At 39.6% G+C, this 24,265-nt stretch overlaps 1 protein-coding gene across 1 annotated transcript; it reads left to right on the forward strand.

Annotated features, from left to right (window-relative positions):
• Positions 1 to 508: 508 nt before the first annotated feature.
• Positions 509 to 23,584, forward strand: fam171a2a (family with sequence similarity 171 member A2a). Its single transcript, XM_079456573.1, has 8 exons — positions 509 to 739; positions 7,891 to 8,118; positions 11,555 to 11,647; positions 17,859 to 18,017; positions 18,158 to 18,337; positions 19,874 to 19,987; positions 20,094 to 20,220; positions 20,928 to 23,584. Exons 1-8 carry the CDS (start codon positions 640 to 642, stop codon positions 22,414 to 22,416), a joined length of 2,490 nt encoding a protein of 829 aa, XP_079312699.1. The 5' UTR covers positions 509 to 639; the 3' UTR covers positions 22,417 to 23,584.
• Positions 23,585 to 24,265: the final 681 nt, after the last annotated feature.

Here is a 24,265-nt window from a genome sequence, read left to right on the forward strand (position 1 = left end):
TGTAAAGCAATGTGGATGAAACCTAAAGGCGTGCCCTTATAACATTAGTGCAGATGGGAAAGGACCATTGATATCATTGAATTGTAGAACTATCAGTCGGCTTATACATGAAACATGAGCAGAATATACCGTGTGTCATTCTTAATAACCAAAAAGCACAAATCTATAAACGATAGGCATGCATGTTTAATGTATGAGGTCCACTCTATTTATTAATAGTAAAATCGAATCATTTGAATACATTTTATGTAATTGAATAGCAACAATTTGTGTTTGTTCCCCACTGACTTCCATTTTGGTCCAGAACCATTTTTCATATTATCCTATTATGTATTTCGCAGAAGAAAGTGTCATATGCAAGTTTTGAACAACATAAGGATGAATACGTGAATTTTAGGTGAACTATTCCTTTAAATGTGAAATGTAAACACGCGTCCAAGTGCGGCGCAGCCTTTGTCACCAGAGGGCGCACGGGAGCACTATACCCCAAGCTCACCCCCTCCCATCCGGGCAAGCAGGGCAGAGAAGCGGCGCTCTGCTCTGAAGGGAGTGGGACCCGGGAGCAGCGAGTCTCGTCATCCCGCGACCGATTATGGATGAACTGCTACTGAGGGAGGATCAGACGATGTAGCTGTGAGAATGCGTTCACCGCGCGCATCCCGCTCTTTTCTTCTGTTTCTGTTCCTGTGTAACGCATGGAGGACACTGGCAAAATCACTGCCGACCCAAACAGCAGTCGGTGAGTTTGTCGTTTCTCTTGACTTGAGATTGTAGCATCCGCGTTTTGCTGTGATGTTTCTCTGGAGCGCGCCATCGATTCACGGCTTTATTATGTAAAGCCCTTTGCGCATTTGCTACAGTGTATCACGCAGCGTCGGATGCGCCCACAGTAACTTTAGACTCTTATGCGAGTTTCAGTTTGAAAACAAAGGATTTAAAACTCTCCGGCGGCCCTTTAGTTGACCCCGCCGCGTATCTGTTAAGAAGTTCGTTTGACGGGCCCTGGACGTCATAAACACCGTGTGTCGTATTTTAGTCCCGTATTCTCGTAGGAGTATATCGTTTAACCAAGTACTGCCAATGAAACCTATAATGTTTTGTAGTTTAACACACGTTGGAAAGATGGTAATTTTAACGAGAGATGAGATAAAGTGCGCAATATTGTTACCTCACTCGCATCAACTCGTTTTTTACGAATATGTACTTACATCATAATTGAATGTTATTTATCTTTAAGTATCATGTTATGTTTTTGTTTAGAAATGACAGCAAAACACATTGGCATAGTATCAGATCAGCAAATGTAGTGTTTACTTGCCCTAAATATTGTCTTATTACTTGACACAGTTTGTCACCACAAGACCAAGCGGATCTTTGGGAGTTGTTTATGCAAACTCTTTTGTGAACACCCTTTTCTTCCTCAGCAACTTCCTATGAATATTAATGTGGATTTATTTGTTTCTCGGTCCGTGATCATGCGCCGTTCCTGTTTGCATACAAACTCTGGAAACTCAGCCACAGATTCTCAGGCTGATGTTTTCTCTCTTAAATGTGGTAATTCGGGAAAAGTTATAAAGAGTTACAAACTGAAACTTTTTGTTTCTTAAAAAGCCATTATGTCCCACTAAGCATGTCTCACTGGTGGCTGAATTTCCGTCAGAGCCTTCAAGGTCCTCGACTCTTATTAACATATGAATAACATAAATTAGCAAGGAATCAAGACACATCCACTCTTTCTTATTATCTTGTTTGATACTCAATCTCTTTATGTGCACGTTAAACATGTCGTACATATTAATGTGTTTTTGAAAAATAATTTGTGAAAATCAGGCTGTAAGATTGTGAGACACAATGTTATTCACCGCATTAGTTCAAATGTGAAGTTAAATTTGACTATAGTTTTATTTGCCTTGCAGCCTTCACTGTAAGAAAATCCGTTTTGGGATTCAAGGATTATTCTCAGGTTTTGGTGAATGTCATGGTTCTGGAAGTAATAATTGATTTTATCTGGACTTTATATGGACTTTGTCTTTTTCTCACAGACTTTCAAGACTTTCTTTAAAATATCTATGCGCAACTTGAACGGTGAACCTAACAATTCTGAGGTGAAATGACTTTAATTGAACAATCCATGCCAGTGTTGTTAGTTCACCGTGTTCAAGTCTCTTAACACAATAGCAGGATGCCTGGGTAGCTTCCTGACACTTTTCTGTTCTAGTTGTTATGTTCCAGGAAATGTGATGATGCTGATTTTTCTATACATCTTTTGCAGAGTATGGGGGTAAATTTATACCCTGTGAGCTTTCCCTGTCCTTGTTACAAATATCCAGAGCCTGGTTTTCTGAATGCTCCTTCTTATTTTTAGGCGGCTTCGCTTAACAGTGGTGAACTAAAGGATGGATGCTTGGTTGTCTGAAACACATAGATGCATCAGATTTTCATAGCAAAGCATCAACTAAAGCATAACATTTGGAAGCCTTATGAGTTTGTGTTGTGGCACAGCATACCCACACATCACCATTCAAATCAAGCTGACACCGAAAGCCTCAACCTCTGATTCAGGACAAAGACCTGGTGAGGAAAACCTACCAAGATACTAATTCAATCTGACTGCTGGAGGTTTTAGCAAATCCGTCTGTGCCTCTAGGCTGGTGTTGACCCTACCCATTTTACACGGTTCTAAAAACAGCTGTACAGTTTCTTGTCAGATGGTTTTGGGCAGAGATTCAAGTCATAAAGGCTGATTTCGGAGCAGTTCGAGAGCTAAAGGTTTTGTGGGGAAGGCTTCATTGAAAACCTGGTGTCTGTTTTGCTCTTGTCTTTTGTGTTGTGTCGACAGCGGCGCAGAATACTGTCCAGGTGCCACCTAATGAGTCATTGTGTTGTCAACCTATAGTGGATTTCAAGAGATTCTCTTGTATTAAATCCTCCTCATGCATAGACAAGTGTTTCTATGGTAGCGCTTGTTTGAGCGCTGTCCCAGCTTGCTTCTGTATGCTTTTATTTTGGGAACAATCACTGCATTGTACTGCATGTTGCTTTGATCGGATGTCATTGAAATTCAGAACCTGTCTGACTTGGTGGAGTAACAGTGATCAGATCAGCCATGTGTAGATATAAATAAAGTTTTATACATTTTTTTTGTTCGGTTGACGACAAAAGGAAGATATTTTTAAGAATGTACGAAAGCAAAAAAGTTCCGTGGCATTTTTGACCGCCATTGTAATTTTATGTAAATAATCAATAATGAAGGTTCAACCAAACAGATATCATATAGAAAATATTACATTATTTAACTATGTGCATAATTGTTTGTATCACTAAACATTTTACATCGCTAGTAATTTCAGCATCACTGTTCTGCTTATAGTCTTAAAATAATCTTAAAAAGCAGAAATAATTTGAAACCAGCCGTAGAGAAGAATCTGTTCTACTGTTCCAGGCCTTTTTACAGATAAGAATATGAAATGAATTGAGTTGTGTTTCTAGTCTGAATCAGTGCAGCAGTTAGTGCTTCTTTGAGTCATTGAATATTTTCTAAGACAACGTCATATGCTTTGACAGCATATCTTATATTCATGGCTTTTTAGAACAGCAGTTTGTGGGTGGAAGGGTACAGAATAGATTTGCAGGATTTTCTGGTCACACGGGCCGTCACATCTTTAGGGAGTGCGCGTCTGGGCACCGGCCCACCTCAATTTCCCCTGGCAGCTGTTTAAAGATAGGAATTTCTTTGTTGACACTAGACACCCTAACACTCAGAGGAAACGGCAGATTTATCATCGACAAAACCCCTGTAGACCCGACCTCTAAAGAGATCCTGCTTTACATCATCATGGTGTGCCTTCAGATGTTCTGATTGGTGGGTGTAAAAAAAGCTTTAGGAGAAACTCATGGAAACTTGGAGATTACATCATCGACATTTAAACTAATCCTCGGGTTTGTAAAATGGCCCAGTGCTTGTAAAACACAATCCAGCAGGATGTCTTCTAGTGTGGTAAGACAAATACCGTGTTTGATATGAGTTTAATTTTAAAAACTTTAATCTGGATTAGATTTTAGAGAGGTTCCTTGTAAATCCGTTTACAATCCGTATACGGTTTTCTTTTTATGGGGAAAAAGCAGACGGTTTGGCAGATGTTTCAGTGGAAATTAATCAAATGTGACAGAAAAATAACAGTGAGACATGAATAGAGAGAAAGACCTTCAAACTGACTTTAGTCATTTGTCATACAGGAGTTTTATACTAAATACTGATACTGTTCTTGTTAAATTATCGTGTTTTATAGAGACAGTCCATCACTCACATGCAGTAAAAGATGAACAAATAAAAGTGATTATCTTGTGGATATTAGGCTTGGCATTTCAGACATTTCCTCCGATCAGGCTTTGCAGAAACTCTTCCCTGAGCAACAATGGCTTCATTAGCGCTGACTCCACAGATATTTTTGCTGCGCTCTTCCTCTCTAGGGATGTTTTAACACCTTCAGAGCCTTTAGAAGATATGTATCTCCCTCCAGCAAAATGTTGCGCTCTGCTTGACTGGGTTGTTTGTGCGATCTAAAAATCTGATCCACTGTTTTCTCTGCCCATAGCAACATTCTTCCCACGCTTGTTTGTATCTCATGCTGCATTATGTGTCTTAACAATATGCAGTGCACGCAGAAATTGTGTGACGAACCAAAATAATAATGTCTGGTAAAAAAACACACAAAAATATGTTTTTAAAGCAGTTTTTCACACACTCCCTGGAAAATGAATGGGCATTTAAAATTGCATTTGTAAATATTGATTTTGATTTCCAAATCAATTTTCAATGGGGTGTATGCACACCTCTAAAATCTCCGTCATATCTGTCACATCCGGAGCTATAGGGAACGATGACGTTTTGCCTCAGGATGCACATAGGATTACGGGCAACAAAGTGTGTCCAATTATTCAAACACTTCGCCATATGTCGACAACCAAAAAGGAGAAGCAATTCAGGCTATCCGTTTCAAGGTACATCGATAAATATGCAAAGTGAACTTTTGCACTTGATCACAGAGGCACTTAACAACGCTCACCCATAGTCGTTTCGCCGAAATTTGAATGTTTTCTTATTTAACACATCGTTAAAACTTTGTGAAAATGTCGTCGTCCCGTATGCATACACCCTATATATCGCTTGCTCCCATTTTTAACATGAGGTGGATTTTTTTGGTGATATTAGTACAGGAATAAATAGTAGTAGTTTTCTTTTAAAGTCTTTTCTTTGTTAAGCTTAAAGGGACATTCTTCAAAATATCTTCTTTCGTATTCAACAGAACAAAGACAATTACAAAGCAATACTATGGCAGTCAATGGTGGCCAATCACTGTTTGGTTAGGGGTGAGTAAATGAAGACAGAATTTACATTTTTGGATTCTTTCAGGTACTAAGGTTTATGTTCTCAATAAAACGATTGGCTTGCAGGCGAGTACCGAGAGCATACCGAGGGCACACTCGATCAATATTTATTTTGGACCACATATACATTTAACTGTGATTTAGCACTGAAATGTGTTGGGTTTATTCCGCCCTCACAGTTTCACTATTGCTAATCTTCCATTATGTCACGGACGTAAGGTATCCCAGAGAAACACTGTGGTTTTGGCAAATGGGATTCCAAACCGTCAGACATTCCTGGAGGCCTGTTAACACTTCGGCTACCCGTCTGAAAAAACAACAGGGTGGTCCATCGGTGACACGAAAATAATTCATAACACCTCTGGGCCTAGTAGAAACCACATATAATGCCAAGCTTTAACATACAGTATATGCCTGTAGTTGTTGAGTTGATGACCATCTGTATGTAGTTTAACATTGATATAAACGATAGGATACCTATCATATCTGGACCCTTAAACATGCTGATCTCGAGACCAGGGGCCCATATTCTAGATGGTGTCTGCTATGTAGGACACTTCTGATTTTGAGCGATAAGTGAGACAGTAGACCAATAGTATTTCAACAGGCTTGGAAGTGTTTGTTTTTCCCTGAAGTGTTATCATAAAACGAGACTTTGCTGGTTGAAATCCTCCACACTTGACTCAAAGTGCTTTGGACTGTCACTGCATGCAGTCTCATCAGTTGCTTATAACAAACCTTAAGAGACATGGCCTGCGGGGACAAGCTACTTCCAATAGCCTCTGTGTTCTTCAGAAGATTGAGTGGAAGAGATTTAGCTTCGTAATAAAGCAAATTATGAGGTGTAGTTTGTTTTAAAGAGACTGTCTTGGTGGACAGAAGTAATCATGGAGACCTGTGATCGGAGAGATTGGGATTGATTGTCACCATTCTTACATGCAGACCAATAGTTTTGTTTGGAAAATAATGTTTAGATTTCAATAAACATTGAAATACAAAGGATGAGAACTTTTACGATGGGGGAAAGGATTCCAGGATGATTTGAGCGCTTCGCTTGCGCTCAAACAATAGACAGGAAGTGGAATTGTATACAGGAAACCTAGCCAGTTAATGTTTTAAAAAAAAGATTTCTTTGACGGAACCATAAACTTCAAATGCCAAGTACTGTGTTTTTATTCACAACAAGAAATCTACATTTTTAGATATTATTTATTGGTTTATCTGTTATTTTTCTCAATTTAATTGCCATTTCTTTTTCTGTAAGTATTTACTCATTTGGTCCTCCTCGGGTCCGAGGTGTTCTGAAATATTTTTTCAAAAGCACATACGAGATCCGCAGAGCTTGACTGAGTCTGAACGAAACTAGTGTCCCCTCGCCAAGAAATGCAGGGACCCGTTTTTTCCCACAGTTAGCCTGCTGACATCTTGTATCCATGGTAACATGCATCAATTGACCCATTTAGAATCAAAGGAACGAGAGGTTCTGAAGGACGCTGTGGTGTGCGAGCATGAAAATGATCAAACATTGAGGGAATGGAGCAGGTAGAGGTTTTGGTAGAAAAATATGAGTTTAAAAGAACAGTTTAGTTAAAAACTTACTTCAGTAGAACACAAATAGGTCATTGATACCAAAATGTTCAAGGTGCTATAATGAAAATGACATGATGATCACTATTATATAACTTTGACTCGGCTTTCCTGAAAGTTATATCTAATTGGGAGAACACGAAGATGAATAATTAGAATTAGTTTTCTCTTTAATGTACCTAAACAACAGTTCAATAACTAAAAACATACTGACAGAATTAGAAGGTATTTACAAGGAAATGTAAAGAACTTATTGAAACAAATCTCCCGTATACATTATTTAATGTATCTATTTAAACGTCTCTGACCCTGCCCTTGTAAACTTTGTGTGGTGATAAACCGGGTCATCCATATCAACCGTGAGCACACATCCAGGATCTAAACCAGAGAGTTTGACCGCATCTGCCCAGCGTTAATCAAATGTGATGGCAGACAGACCGGCTCAATAGCACTCAATGCTTTCTGGTCTTCATTGTAAACAACAAACCATAGTTGGTTGGATCAGGGCAGAGTTATCTTAACATATCGATCAATCTGTTGAATGTAGGCCACTAGGCCAGTTGACTACACAAACTGTCAATGCAAAGTCAAAAGTTGCTAGTTACATGAATGTAGCTTTGGAACACAAAGTCAGTTCCACAGGCCTTAAAGCAATAGTTTGCCCAAAAAAGACAGTTATTTCATCATTTACTCACCCTCATGTCATCCCAAACCTTTATTACTTTCTTCTGCAGAACACAAAAGAAGATATTTTGAAGGATGTTGGTAACCCAAAAACATTGGCCCCATTGACTTCCATTATATGCACACAAAACCACTGACACATTTCTCAAAATATGCTTTATGTGTTCCACAGAAGAAAGATTCACATACACTTTATCGTTAACGTTTTTTTCTTTTTTTTTGTGCCCACAGAAGTGCTGGTTAAAGTGCAGGTCTTTGACAACAGTAACCTCTCACCTTTAAAAGACGCTACAATCCAGGTGTATGGAAACCAGACAATCTTAGCATCCAGCCTGGCAGGAGAGGATGGCATCGTCACACTTAACTTTATGTATCGACCAGGAACGTGGGTCATCGTCACAGCATCAAAGCATGGATTTGTCACAAACTCAGCACCCTGGCATGCCAGTCGCATTCCCTGTAAGTATTTCCTCTCTTATTAAGTTTACTACTGAACGTTTTTCAAACCGCGTCAGTAAAACTCTGCTGTAAAGCAGAGAGTATTCCACTAAATTCTAAAATGATTGTGAATCTTACCCCATGAGTTCCTGTTTTAACTGCTGCCGAAAGACCATCGGGTGTTTTAAGAGCTTTACTTTGTGGTTTTGTGGGTTTTACTGGAAGCAATGTCTCATTGAAAATGTGGGGTGTAGTTTAGCCATTGACTGCTGATTTAAAGGGATAGTTCACCCAAAAAATCATTATGTATGATCATTAGCATTTTGTCATCATGTACAGGCCATCTTGTAATTTCAAATCTTTATGAGTTTCCATCTTACGCAGAAAACAAAAGAAAATATTTTGAAGAATGTTGGTAACCGAACAACAGCGGTGAATGGGTACCGGCGTTGTTTCTTTAAAAAAATCTTCTTTTGTGTTCTGCGGAAGAAAGTCAGTGGGTGAACTATCACTTTAAATCTGAGTGTCGCCATTAACGCTATTGAATTTGTTGCTTTAGATTAATTTACTTTCCAAGTAACTTAAAAAAAACTTTTATTATGAGTTTAATGTCATTTCACAGAGCTCTAAAAAGCTGACTGTTCTATGAAGTTTTGTGTTTACCAGATTTTTACATCACTAGCCATAGGAAATTGAAATACTTAATCAAAATATAGATATAAATACATTTCTAAGCCTAATCGACATCACTAATCATCTGTTGTTAGACAAACAATCAACTTGTTGATCGACGTGTGAATTGTTGGTACTGTAAACCGCCTCCGTGAACTTTCTGAATCTCTCTGTGGATTTGCGATCAGTTGGCTGCATTCTTTTATTTAGAAGTCAGGTCGACCAGTCAGATCTGTACTCCAGATGGAGCTTTGCACACAAACGGACAGGAATGTTAAACAACACTCGCCGGGGTGTGGAGCACGCCGGCCTGTGCGGTGATACCCGGCAGCTGTTTTGCTCAGACCCCAGATTGCGTGTCCTCTTCTGACTCTCTGGATGTCTGATTGGTGTAATTCTGTTTGTACGACACCGCGTTCCCTGACTCCCCTCTCCACCCAAACCACACCCGGTTATGCGGTCAGACCTCTGGGGAGGGGGTTAGTAAAATCATGAATATAAAGCTGTCTGCAGTAGCAGCTGGAAGCCACTTAACCAGTGGGGTTACAGATATGGAGGCAGCCAGCAAATGGACCAGCCAGGCTGGTGCAAGAAGGCATGTTTAGTATGACATGAGACTCTTGGGAGGGCATTACACACATTCCCACCAAGTCACACCACATTGGGAGATGCTGTGTGTTTGGAATGTGGTCGAGGAAATTGAGGGAAAAGGAAGTTAGGGAATGGATTGGGCTGTGATGTAATATAGTCTCTGTGCCAAATGATCTTATAAAGGCAACAGTTATAATAAAGATATTGAACACTTAAGAAAGGGAAATATCAAATAAATTATTCTGCATTAATTGTTAACAAAAAGAAGCATTTCCATCCCAGTCCAATCTGGTCTAAGATAGTCTCCATATGTGTGACTCAGCTTTTTGAAGACCAGCATTTTCTAGTCTAATCTGTTTTGTACCACAGCCATCTGCCCAAACCCCGTGTCTGCTAGCCATGCTTAAATAGAGTTTCTAAAAAAAAAAATTTGAGAAGTTTTAACTGTCCCCGTAGCGCTTTAATAATCTCAGCGAGTCACGCGAACCCGTGGAGTGAGTCATTTTCTGAGCGACGAGGCTCCGTTGATTTCATTGGAGGAGAGGAACACTTTTTCTTTCCTCCGTTAGCCTATCTCACTTGCTCTGTTACGGTTTAGCTGATTCATTCTGTTTTCCTCCTTTAAAAGTTGCCATTAAATCACCATAACTGTTATCTTTCGGCATAGATCAATGCATTTAATAGCTATTGACTAAAAAATATAAAGAATGGACACATCTTTGGACCGGTTCTAATCAACGTTTTCACAATAAATGTCAGTTCAGGACAGAAAACTGTGACGTTTCTTGATCTCTCTGAACTTTTACTGATGTCTGTTCTATAGTTCCTTACTCGCAATCCGTCTTCTGCAATGTCATCTTTTCTCTTTGAAAGCAAATGCATTGTTTCTGTTTATATTTACATTGGTGTATAGTGTTGGCACACTGCGTCAAAAGGTTACATGTTATGTAAAATGAAATACAAATACATATAATATTTCCATTGATCTTCTATTGTGGGTAGTATTGTTTGTTTACATCTTTATTTTCTGTGCATACCTACCTAGCAGAATATTAAAGTCTACCTAGTATACTGGGTGTCCTTCTGTTCAGTGCAGCTGTGCTGTCTGTATGTGCTCGTATCCAGAACGGCATGAGTGTGAATGTTTGCGAAATGCCTGTGTCACGTTTCCTACAATCCGTTCATACAAGGCACAAGCGGTCAGAGGTGATGAAAGCTGAATGCACAACACTCCTGATGTCATCATGATCCCTGCATTTACCTCTTGAATGTAAATTAAAGAAATGTGTATCATGGAATTATGTGAAATTCAATTAATCCGATGATGAATATTATCTGTAATGCTGAGGAGTGGTTGGGGGTTGGCAGTGGCATTGCAGTGTTGTCTTAGCAGATGGGAAGTGAACGCACAGGATTTCTGCTCCCAGCATGCAACGGTCTTCTAAAGCATTGCCAACGCATGTCCTCCTGTCCATAAAGAAACACTCAGGAGTGATGTACCTCAACTGACAGACATAAATGTTGTACGTAGTTAAAGAAAATAATGTAAAACAATAAGGTGGTATGTTATGTTAAAGAAACACTTTAAATGTGTAAAGTATGTGGCTCAGCTGAAACTGCATTGGCCATATGTCTTTGTGTTCACAGAAATGAACTAGTTACATTTTCCCAGAAGTTTGAACAGCTTTTTACTGCAGGCCTTTGGTAGATTCCTTGGGTTTCTTTGGATTTGTCAGAGGGTCTTTTCTAGCGGGTTTTGAGATTGATGGTGGTCACCTTGCTGTGAATCCCTGGAGATTTGGATGCTGTGTCATGTTCCTCAGCTCTGAGCTAGAGTTTGGTGAACTGCTATATATTACCAGAGACCGATACAGATGCTCTCCATTTTTAGTGATCCCTGAAATTGAGGTTGGAGGGTGTTAAAGACCAATACAAATCTTTCAGACATGAGATGTGGATTTAATCCACTTTTTTGAGACTTTTAAAAGTTTTGTAAAAGTTCAACAACATTGAACATGTAAGGCAATTATAAACTGGCATAAATGCGTTGCATATACCTCCTCTGTACATAATCTGCATAATATCTTAATATCATCATAACAGCGTTAATAATGTGAATTTTAAAACATTTACTGTCAAAGTGTCCCATTCCTTACATGTGTACCTAATTTTTCTCATTCTCTTTGTGTTTCAGTATATGCCTCCATTAGTCTGTACCTACTTCCTCAGAGACCCGCCACTCTCCTGCTGTACGATGATGTGGTGCAGTTACTGCTAGGTTCTCCAGGTGAGTCATATTTTTTTAGGCTCAATTGTGCCACATTAGCCAGTTTGGCATCAGGTAATTTAAGGAACCAGGAGAACGAAAATAGTCTCCTAAAAACAGATTTTTCCCAGGCCATTTTCTCGGTAGAATGAATACAGAGAATATTAGCATCCCATGCATATGCACAACACCTCAAGCATTACGGCTGGCAGATTTAGTGTTATATAGTTTAGATTATAGATGGTTACTGGTACGCCTCTCTCCATGGTGGCTCAGCCGGTCTGTGTTCCACATGGTTAGTTTAGATTTCCAAATCTGAAAGCAGCTCAGTTGATTCACACACATCTTGTGGCGTTTTCATGTGTAGCGTGTGGAACAGTTGGTCTTCAGGTTTAGTCATCAAGCTTCGACTACAGACGCGTATCTCAAGTGCTGCCAATAAACAGATGCCATTAAACTGAGACTGGGTGTTAGTCCTGCAAGCTTTTCCATCACATCCTTCACTCATTGAATGTTTTCTGGAATTTACACACATCATCAAATGACGTGATCACTTTGGCAGGTGGCTGTTTCACACAGTGTACAAGATTTATAGAAACTGATGATTGTGTTGTTTGGGTGGCTCGTGTGTTTAACAGTTCCTGTCACCCGTTTAATGGGTTAAATGGTATGGCTTGAATTATGAGTGCACTGTATGAGAGCAGTGTTGGAAGGAAGCGATTTTACACAATAATGTAATGTGCTTTATGAAAGTGTGTGTGTTCGTGTGCAGTTCCCTGACGCAGCTCTTATTATCCGACCCTTATCAACTTAATGGGCCTGATGCTTCTTTGCATATAGGGGTCCGATAATTGTGTTTGGGGGTCTTTGATGTTCACAGTTATTAAATGCACTCTGATAGAGCAGTATCCACCCATCCCCACTTCAGCTGAAAACCAACAGCTGGCTCTCTTTACACTCTCTCACTCTACAATATCATCACTGTCCTCAAGCTGTTCCACGGATAAATGGACAGCACAAGAAAATACCTCTTCAACAGACTAAACAACATTTTTGTAATTAATTGTACATTGCCTACTATATAGTAAGGAAGTGTGCCATTTGCCATTCAGCCAATGGTTATTTACAGGAAGTGGACTCACAACCTCATTTCCAGAGAAGCCATGCTGGGTAACCGCAACCTTACTGAGCTCTAAAAAATTCAGCTTAGAAACTTTAGTTCAAACTTTAGTTATTAAGTGATGTTGAATTTGGTTAAACTATTTTGATGAGTTAAAGCAATAGAAAACGTGTTACCATGACTTATTCAGTGCCTCATTTTTGCAGTGTGGAGAACTAGTTACATGTTCTGTAAGTCGCTTTGGATAAAAGCATCTGCTAAATGTTACCTTGTCCGGCAAAGCTGTGGTGCAGAATTACTTTGTAATATTATGCACAGACACAAAACATTCTGTGTGTTGTATTAATCTTAAATCATTGTTTAGGCTCTGTGGCATATTAATACTAGACAGCTTAACATTGAATCACTTACTATTGAAATTATTACGAGGTGCAATTAGAAAATAAAAAGTATGTTTGTTTGGGCATCCATTGCGGTAAACATTAAACCCTTAGTGAACGCCCCGCAGAGAGAGAGATCAGCACTAGCGTGTTATTTTTCTTACCTCAAAACCTATTACCATGGCAACTTTGGCAGAGGCTGTAGAGCAAGTTATAAAAGAGGAGGGGTTTAATTCAAGTGTTGCATTTCTGGCTCTGTCGCGTGGGAAGAGAGTGCTGTGCAAAACCTGATCTGAGATCTGCTCTTCCGTGTGGAAGGCTTTTCTTGTCTGTCGTTGTGCTGACCACTAGATGACCATTTTCCATAGATGGAGCGAACTGAATCTTGTACATTTAACATGGGCATTTATTGTTTTGCTGAAGCATGCACACGTAGCGTTTCGTTACCTTGTGTTTGCCAGGAGTCAGACAAACATACAGACAGTAGGAGTCCTAAACTCAGAGCTGTAGTGTGGGTGGATGTTTTTGTTCTTTATGTGCCAGCCTGATAAAAGCACCGCAAAGCATTTGGCTTTTGGTAAGAAACATGGATATCATGATATTTTACTTATAATTGGAAATATACATTGAAAATAAAAATAAAAAATTCAGTTGTTTTAAAGATGTATATTTTTCACAATGATTTTTAAGTCCATGATTATTGGGGTATTTTGAAATATTTCCTCTTCAATCCGCATAATAAAAAAGGATGCCTCATTGATCCCAACATGGATTCATGTCACTTACAGAATTCTCAGGTCAAGTAAAGGGACATCTTCCCCTCCCAGCAGAACTCTAAAGCTACATCTGTAACAGTGAACACCTGTAATGAGGAGCGAGATGAGAAATGAGAGGCAGAGTGAAAGCGGAGGAAAGCGTTCTTGGAATAAACTGGTGAGGATCGAGCAGGAATGTGAGGTGAATGTAAAGCTCTTGAGACACAGGGCCCTTTAAGATAGAGAATGCTATTGAATGAGTTCGATATAAAGCATTGACAAAAAGGCAGTTTGCAAATGATAATGTTGGTTTAAAATATATTTTAATAAATATTTGATAAATAGCAACTCTCCCAACCAAAAAAATATTATAAGTGCATATTGCATGCTTGTTTAAGGGAACTGACTCATGTCATTGCAAGTACAGCAGACTCTGAAAATGTTGAGAATAGAGCAATGCTGATAGACATGACATGAACACACCACGGACGGGTTAAAAATAATTTCAGTTGATGAAAGACCATTTTTTTGTGTTGGGGAGCAGATGGTATACATAGATGGCACACATACACAAAACTCTTAGCCCATACCGAACACACCCACACATATAGACTTACTCATCATTAACTTCATAGCATCCAAACAGCCCTCGGCACAAAAGACCTGCTGATGCCAATAACATCTATGGCTTTGTCATGGAAATGGTGATTAATTGTGTGGTGTGTTTAAATGAAATGCACTTTAGTCTTTTATTGTGAGTGGTGTGTTTGGGTGATGGGCTTGTTCCCTCGGGAGTTGTAATTTTCTCGGTCTCTGACCGACATTAAAACGATGGATTCACTTTGGTGTCTGAATGTGTACTCTAAATTCAATAAAATGAATTGCTGTTATTTTTAAATTAATAAAATGTTTAATTAATGTTGTTAGTAAAATATGTTATTAATAAAAAAAGAATATTATTAATAGAATATTTTTTGTTTTATGAATTCTATCATTTATATTTATAATAACCATAAATTATAATATTTATTAAACTATTATTATTTTTATAAAGGACCCTGTAGTTTGGTTGCAATTAAACAAACTGTATGGTACATTGACATCTAGCGGTTGATCTTGGTATCGCAGTCCAAATTCAATATATTGGAGAGAGTAGTTTAGCCAAGTAACAGTTCTTCAGAACGCAGTTTATCAGAAATAATCTACAGGTAAATTCAAAACGCACTCCGCCTCGACCGGTCCACTTTTTAGGCAGTAATCCGCGAAACTGATATGACTACAGCTGACAGCAGCATCTTGGAAGTTTGTGATAAACATCGCTGAATCTCCGTAGGAGCTATCAGTGACATATTATAATGACGTATAGTAGTGGTGTCCCATTTCTTAGGGGAATGTTTTTAGCCCTTCCCCTTGCCACTCGGTTTCAAGGGTCGAGGGGTAGGCGAATGGGTATAAAATAGAATTGGGATTGGGCCATATTTTGTTCACTAACCCCTAATGAGCAGCCCAAAGGTGACTGTGACACACAATGAAAAACAAACATGAATGACATTCATCCTGTTTTTGTTTTCTCTGGATGCAGCTGATGTTTGTTATTTTTATCACTGAGCATCTTTCTGACGCGACACAGTCCCATTAGAGTAGACAAGCCGCATCTTTTCAAATTAATTGTATCCTCTGTAGCGATTGAGAACGGCCAAGCTCCTTAGAAGGCTTGCCAATTGGCTGTGCACCATCCAAATAGACCGTTCTGTTCTTTTACAGCCTAATCATAGTTTTCAGTGTCAGGTTTACTAGGATCAACCCATCTCCAGCCCAATCCTTGTGCAATCCCATAGGAATTGGAAGGTTTCTTTTGGCCACAGGGTTCCTACGCGTTTTGGAAAAGTATTAATTTTATTTGATTGTTTTTCACGTCTGGACTGGTATTGAAACAATAAAATTGAGTATGGAGAACCGTATGAGTTTCCAGACTATTGCCCCATTTGGTTTTCTAAATATTTTTTCTAAAATATTTTTTGGAGCATGTTACGAGCTCTGCCAAAAGATCGGCGCTAGATTGTTTTTCAATCTGGTAATATTTTAATAAAAACATAAATTGACTACGCGTTTACTCAACACAGCTAGAATCATGTCTGATTATCAATGTAAGGGATAATGTACAGGCAGCCGTTTGTTATCGCAGAAATAACCCCTGTATCACACTGAATGGGCTTATTTTGCCATAACAGCCGTCTGCTTGTACGTTATTACACAGCTACTTGCCTTTAAGGTAAGAAAGGACGTTCAGATGTCACGAACAGGCAATTCGGTTTAATCATTTGTTAATATAATGTCATAAATGTATTAAAATATATATTTCTATTTAATTTGTCAAAAAAACCTGTCAAAGGATTACCGTGTATTATTTTTTTTGAGCGGTTGTTATCTGGGAATAACGAACCTGCAAATGTCGTGACTGCCCAATCAGAATCAAGCATTCCAACAAGCCATGTAATAATGTTATCTGATTTGCACTCCAATTGTTATAAAATGCACATATGTTGCTCAAGAAAATCTTATTTTGTTTGGGACAAACTCTGTTTTTGGACCTCTGTATTTCTAAAATCCTGCGTACGGCCCAGATTGATCGACTTTGAATTTTGAAAGAAGCCTTTTAATGGACTTAAGTTCTCTTTTCATGTTCATTAATGAATTATATTTCACCAATCCTTCGGTTGCTGTGGGTTAAAGGTTTACTGTGCGTACACACCGCCAGCGACAAAGCGAGGCGCTGTCATTCATTTCAATGGAGAGTTGGCGACTTCTGGCGATACAAGTGAGTGACCATTGGCGACAGGAAGTTATGACACGACAAAGTTGAGATTTGCTGAACTTCATGCAAATGATGATCGACTTTCGGGAGCGATTACCAATAGGAGTAAAGCAGCGTAGCTCCCATCATCCGTCTCGCGTCAGTTACTGCAAGGTTTGTTTATAACACTTCTAACGGCCTTCTAGCAAGAGACTAGTGACACCTAGCAACACAGTCGCTGGCGGTGTAGACGCATAGTTTCAGTTATTTCATTTGACCAATTATAAACATTGCACTAAATTCCAGTAACATGTTGTCATGTTCAAGATGTTAAATATGGTCTGAAAAGTCTTTGTGGAAGTCTGTATGTTTGAGTCTGGAAAAGTATGGAATTTCAAAATGGAAAACGTGTAGGAACCCTGCCAGACGCTTGTCATCGTGCAGGATGCAAATTGCTGCCAGTGGCGCGAAATGCAATTAAATCAAAGACCTAAAGATAGCCTAATTGAATCTAATCGCACTTGTCTGAATTGGCTGCCGTACGTATGCTATCTTAAAGTACTGCTTTTTAATCTCTCACGTGCATGCAGCGGAGAACACGGTTTATGGAGATGGATATGATAAGTAAATGAATAAATAGCTGAGAGAAGTCTGGGCCCCAAGCACTGCTACACTGTCCTGGATGTCTTGGTGGATCAGTGACCGGCTATTCTAGGTCTAATCTTAGTAGACAGCCTGCGGTGAGAGGTACACGGTTGTATTCTTAAGCCTTTACTACTTGCCAATCGCACGCAAAGAAAGTCAAGTGGAGGAGGGGATTGTTGCACGGGGGGGATTATGTGATCTTGTAGATGTTAGAATAAAAATAGCACCACAGTTCCTTGATTATCCTGGTCTGTAGATATACTTTGTATATCTGGGGTTTTTTTTACACAAAAGAGAGGAAAGTGAAGTACGGTAGCAGCCAAAGCAGAGAGAAGTATAATCACTTATCATTATCACAGCAAGAGTGCTTACAGGAAGCGGTTCTTCTCATAAAACTGCGTTCAGAAGTAAATCACGACAGCTGTTTGTTATTTGGGAAGAAAACTTAAGATCTTTTTTTTTGAGAAAACGAATCCTGAAAGTACTGAAACCCAATTTGCTACTCATTTAAAATGGTTTATAAATCCTTTTTGTTTAGGTTCTCGGAGACAGCCATGGGTACAGCTTCAGAGGAAAGCCATCCGGCCATCTCTAAACACCTCCCAAATCGCCCTCACTGCCCTGCTCACATCATCCCGCAGTCAGTATGAGCTCGGGGGCTTCCCCTACCCCCTAGCCTTGGAGACCAACTCAACGGGTGAGTTCCTCTCACATGTTTCTCACATGAGATCTCACATGTTTTCTGATGTAGGTATGGCATATTTCTTGTGTAGAGTTTGTAAATGGTGGCATGGTGTGGTTAAATCTATTTTGTTATTATGGTCTGTCCTGATTTAGGGTCCAACAGTAGCTGGGTGGAGTTGACAGCTCTAGCGGCGATGTGTGCGCAGCTCACCGGCCCCAATGACACTGAGGTTCATGTGTCTGAACACATTCACATCTCTATTCCACTCCCCTCTGATTCTCCTCTCAAGACTTCCACCAGCGTCCCCGTCTGGAGGTTTGACGACAGGACTGGTAAATCACTGAGAATATCACTGGATATTTGTGTTAATTGATTTGTGTTAATTGTACGTAACAGCAAATCTTATGGGACTCAAGCAACAACCAGTTCTGTATCTAAAGGAATAGTTCACCCAAAAATGAAAAGTGTTCATTTACTCTCTGTTAGCTCTAACGGGAAATTATTTTAATCCAAGCGGCTTAGTCTATGGCAGCCTAATCCCAGCTAACATTAACCCAGTAAGTAAATGAATGATTGGTCAGGGGAGCTATCAAGACCCCCACAGTCCACGCTGTTAGGGAAACACTTCAACAGATGCATATTGAAAGGCATTAAAAATGGTTGTGTTTGTCTTTAATGCATTGTTGACGAACGCAGAATCTAATTAAGTATTAAAAGAATATGCATAGATATATTTATATATTGATATAATATACTACACTCGCTTAGCTTTCTTTTGCTTATTTTAAACTGGCATTCAAAATAAAATGTTTAAAAACATCCCACATTGCATGTTAGCCATAAGTGTCTGTAAATCAGCTGTTCGGAAAAAACATTCGCTGACATCTTTGATCTATCATAATTTCGCCCCCTACAGGACATGAATACATTATTTATATGGTAAAGATATAGTAAGAGGTCTAGCAATGCTGAAGTCAGTTACTACATTTGTATATAATACATTATTGATCTAATTTAAATCAATTTGTCTTTTTTTCTCTTTATAAGTGTTTGTTCAAGCTAGATGATACTGTAAATGAACAGGAAAAATCCCATAATATAAATTTTGTGTGTGTGGTCAGACAGAACTGGGTTTCAGATAAGAGATAACGCTAATGCAGAACAGAGGTCTGTAGTCTTGCGTGGTGGGCAGTTGTGAACTTCTGCTTGTGTTTTTGTCCATGTGATGGTCAGATGTACTTATGTGGTCTAAAACTACAAAAGACTGTATTGTCAATGGCTTTGCTCTGTATAATGAGGATAACGTGGATGCTGGGAATAAGAAGAAATCACCCGGAGTTATGTTTTGTTCAAGTTATACAACTCAAATTACAGTCCATTTTGCCGAAACTTTATCTAAAACATCCCGGTTATGAAAAATGTTTTGCCCTGTGGCCACTAAGGCCGTATTTGTATTGGTGATAAGAGCATTATCAAAATAGGGTCACACAGAGAGAGCAGAGGCTGTTGCACATGGGATTATTCTGGGAAAGCCCCCTATTTTGAAGCATGCCTCCCGCTGAGCTAAGCACATAGCGCCTCCTAGTGTGCATAAAAAAGACATTGCACACTGGAGACATTTGTAATCGTATTTTTCAGAGTATACCCTGTCAGAACACATTAACTCTCTGTCTGTCCTTAGGGGCTTTTTGCATAAATCATGCCCCTCATTCTCTTGGAATAATATTGAATGGTTACCTAGACTGATCCCAGATCTTAAATTACTTTTAAATGAAGAAAATCTATTGACTGTGTAATTTGGCACAGTTGGGGGCTAATCTGTCCCTGGCACGCTGCCCATTCACATTTAATTGAGCATTTTGTTGCAGGTTTATGGGTTCGAAGCGGAGCTGGCTACATAAAAAAAGAGGGCACTCAGATGACATGGAGTTTCGTAGCTCCAAGTTTAGGGTACTGGCTTGCAGCATTTCCATCAACGTCAGGTGAGATCAGCTGTAGTCAAGTGGTATATTGTATTGTAATTGAGTTGTGGTCTTTTTAGCTGTTTCTCATTTGCCTGGTGTAAAGAGACCTGATTTTGTGTTAAAGGGACTGGTATGAATTCCTCTGGTTTAAGAGACATCACAACTTACCACACCATCTTCTTGCTTGCTATTCTGGGTGCCATGGCCCTGCTTGTGCTCATCCTGCTGTGTTTGCTACTGTACTACTGCAGGTATGTGCTCAATGTGTGTGTTTGAGTGGAAAGCTCACCTTTGTAGGCTTGGACTGAATAGGCCAAGATATTTTTATGAACAGATACAGCAAGATGAAGATGAATCATTTTCATAAAAATTCATTTTTGCCAGTACTTGGATTTGTCCCATTTTTATAAATCTATAAATACTATGAATATACAGCTACGAAAAAAATGAAGACAAGATTTTCATTTTTCAGATTTACTTTTTACTGTATTGGTAAAATTATCCTTTTTGTTTCATTCTGTGAACAACTAACAATATTTCTCCCAAATGTTATTGTTTCTATTCGCATGTATTTGCAGAAAATGAAAACTAGAGAAACAAGTCAAAATAGGAGAAACAGATGCCCTGTATTTTTCAGATCTCAAATACTGCAAAGAAAACAACTTCATATTGATTTTTAAGCAATTTTACAGTAATATGTGTACATGTATTTTTGGAAAACTATAAAAAAATATGATGTGGTAACCTGTCAGTATTCACATTGCTGTTGGATGACACTCCTGAGATTTAATTTTGTTAAAATTCAACAGATACTGCACTGTAATGGCCGCTAAAAATGGTGATTAAATTAAAATTTGGTCTCTTCATCTTTCGGTGGCCGTATTTGATGTGTTAAGTATTGAATAAGTAGTTCATCAAAAGTAATCTTTTGACAAAAACTTGCTTTGATTTTTTTCAGGAGGCGATGTCTGAAACCTCGTCAGCACCGTCGAAAAATGCATCTCTCTACCACTCTGGAAAGCTCAAAGAGAGACCAGGGCACATCCACCTCCCACCTCAATCTCATCAGCAGCGGACATATGGAGACAACATCTTCAACCACCGACCCTGACGGCATCAAATCTGTCCTTTCCTCTGACCGTGATGTGCACAGCTCCAGAGAAGACTTCTTCAGATACGGCCCCACCCAGAAACAAAGAGACACCAAGAAAGGCGAAAGCTTCCCAATGAAGGCTACTCGATCTACTCACACAGGAACCCGAGACCCGTTCTTACAAGATGACTACAGCAGAAGTTACAACTCTGCTGAAGACTCTGATGAACGCAGATACCATAATGCTAAAGACAACCAAGGTTATTCCTCAGACCCACCTTCACCACCTCCTCTTTTTCCACCTTTCGCTGGCCACTATCAGGATCACAGTCGGGACAGCAATCCTCCGGAGTATTACATGTCCCAAACAGGTGATCACCTTAGTCGGCCGAGTTCTGTGAACACGCAGGCTGGCCAGCTGATCTTCTGTCACTCCATGGAACAGATGAAGGAGAGCATGTACCACAGCATGGTGCCCACATTGGTCATCCCTGCTCATTACATGCATATGTCCTCAGACCTGTCAGCTGTGGAGCAAGCAATGGAAAGGCAGCAACAGCTGCAGCACAATATGGAGGGCATCCAGGTTAGCATGACGCTACCACAGCAACAGAGTCAACACCAAAAGCAACAGCAGCAACAGGCCAAGCAAGAGAAGGCGACCGAAGAGTCGAACCAGCAGGCCACAGGGCCACCAGACCAGAACTGGGAAAGCGAACAATCCGCTTCTCAAGTCCGTATTCCAATTTTATTCAATGATTCTACAATCGCGCAAATGAATGGAGAGCTGCAGGCGATGACTGAGAAGAAACTGCTGGAGTTTGGGGTAAAGCCACACCCCCGCGCCTGGTTCGTTTCCCTCGACGGACGTGCAAACTCTCTAGTTAGACACTCCTACATAGAGCTGGGAAATGAATCTTTGCGTGCACCTGCGGCCACCAGCAGTCTATCCCAGGAGCATCGTGCTGGAAGTTCAGGGAAATCAACTCAGCGGAAAGTAAAAGAGAGCAGGGCAAGTGAAAGAAAGGCTCGCGGTAAGATTTATTCCAAGCTTCCGGTTATAGACATGCCAGACTCGAGCAGCGAGAGCCATTCTGCCACGTACTCACCTGAGGAGAACTCCACAGCGCCACTGCTCGACGAGACCTCTCAGACAAGAGGCGGGACCTTTCCCCGTAAAGGATGCAGTCGTGACAACAGCACCCGCAGTAGCGCAAGCGAGGTCCAGAACGATTCCATCACCAGCCCGGGCGATGAAAATGAAGCGGACGACAAAGATGACGACGGAGTGAATAAAAAGAGCCCCTGGCAAAAGCGAGAAGAGAGACCCCTCATGGTGTTCAACGTCAAGTAACTCGCTCATCACTATCCAGATCTGCATCATCCTGACCTTGGAGGAGTCCTCACTAAAGATGAGTTTAAAAGATGCAGAACAAGCACAAGAAAGGACGTGGCACTTACGTGAGGGAACAGGTTCCCAGCATCCAGACTAGGCACTAAGAATACGCACTGAATGATGCTTGTTATGAAGAAACTGATGAATTCTCGCTCCTCAGATGTCCTTCGGATAGATTAGCCTCTTGCTATGTAGAAAATGACATTTGGTGTTATTCTGGCACCGGGTTCCTGAGACCAGGAAATATTTTATTGCAAATTCGTACTTTGCTCAAGATGCTCTGTAAATATCCTTTAGTGATGCCCACTTTTTGTAAGAATGACCATGAGCCATTTTAAATCAGACTTTGGTGAGCAATCCATAAGCCTTAAAGAGCTTTTTTTGTTTAAGTGTGAGAGATATGGATGGAAAGGTTTCCCATGAATGGCAAAAGGCTATTTTACGTTTTAATAGATTTTCAGTATAGTTTACCTTTATTGTAGTGATGGATTTTACTTAATTTTTTATTTGATCATGACTACATACTAGAGCTGAACCACTAAGATGTGTGTGGGTAAACGTGGGTAAACTACACTTCACAAATGGGAGTGAATTGGTTGCTGAATAAATCTGTTTACTCCAAATGTGACTTATCAAATCGTGGCGTTTGACACAGAATTACACTGTATTTTGTACTGTTGGTAAAATATGCCCTTTTGTACTGATCTGAAAGCAGTGTTGCTGTTTCTTTTACTGTTACGAATAGCTAGGAAAGCTGTTCCTACAGGTTCTGCTTCAAGGCAGAAGACATGTTGTACTCTGAATATGCCTTTCCTATTGGGTCAGTGCAGCACTTGTGTTGTATGAAAATCAAAGTTCTTGCCTTGGACACCTGTGACAATGTTTCCACACAAATCATTTCAACATTTGCCATAAATGAGAACCACAGCAATTGTCAACTGTGGTAGTTATCCTTTTACTTTTAAGGACTTTTCTGTGGTGCGACTGAAGATACAGATTGTGCTTGAAATGGATGTGCATGGATACATTTACAAAAAAAGTATTTTTTTAAACCACGAGAATTGCTTAAGCTCTCTTACTAAACTCTGAACCACTTATTTGTAAATAACACATTAGTAAATTTACACTCTCAATTTGGGTCTTGTGCTTTTTATTTTTCACATGCGACTACCATCATATCAACTACGACTACCTTGTTTTCATATGCAGTTGCCGGTTTGTTGTCATTTCGGCCCTCATAACTTGAAGGCCATTTCAAACATGCTGTACATCTCACCAATTCCATTCCATTTACGTTCTCAACCTCAACTTACTTCGGGGCAGTGTATATTGTTGTCTTTATTAATATAATATCACGGCCAAGTCTTAGCTTAAGCCAGGACTATGCTTTAGTTAAATTAGGACATTTAAGTCGCTTTTAATACAATGCCTTAGATAAAAACATTACTGGTGTGCATGTTGAAAGAACAAATGCCAATGACATGTTTTAAGATATGTTTGGGCAGTTAAGACAGTTTTTCATTGTAGTGTGAGACTAGTCTTAAGCCTTGTCTGTGAAACTGGGCAAAAACAACGTGTAATGAATTATAATATAGTACGTAAATGCTATAGATGTACATTATTTAGACCTGTGGACAAATTTAAAGTAGCCTACATCCCTCTTCTCGGGGTTTAATGACAATAAACCTAATACTTTAATAAATATGTAAACCGCATTTGACTAGTCATTATGTTTGTCCACAGAGATTTAGGTGGCACAAGCTTAGCAACAGAAATGACATTGATCAACGCCCTATGGGTGGTTGTT

Source organism: Barbatula barbatula, assembly GCF_947034865.1.
Source record: "Barbatula barbatula genome assembly, chromosome: 5".
Lineage (NCBI taxonomy): Eukaryota > Metazoa > Chordata > Actinopteri > Cypriniformes > Nemacheilidae > Barbatula > Barbatula barbatula.

Bases quoted from the DNA above. Each gene is read 5' to 3' on its own strand.
- fam171a2a (XM_079456573.1), top strand. From the start codon at position 640: ATGCGTTCACCGCGCGCATCCCGCTCTTTTCTTCTGTTTCTGTTCCTG. The intron at 740-7,890 runs GTGAGTTTGTCG...TTGTGCCCACAG, and splicing joins GCCGACCCAAACAGCAGTCG to AAGTGCTGGTTAAAGTGCAG. The intron at 19,988-20,093 runs GTGAGATCAGCT...TTTGTGTTAAAG, and splicing joins AGCATTTCCATCAACGTCAG to GGACTGGTATGAATTCCTCT.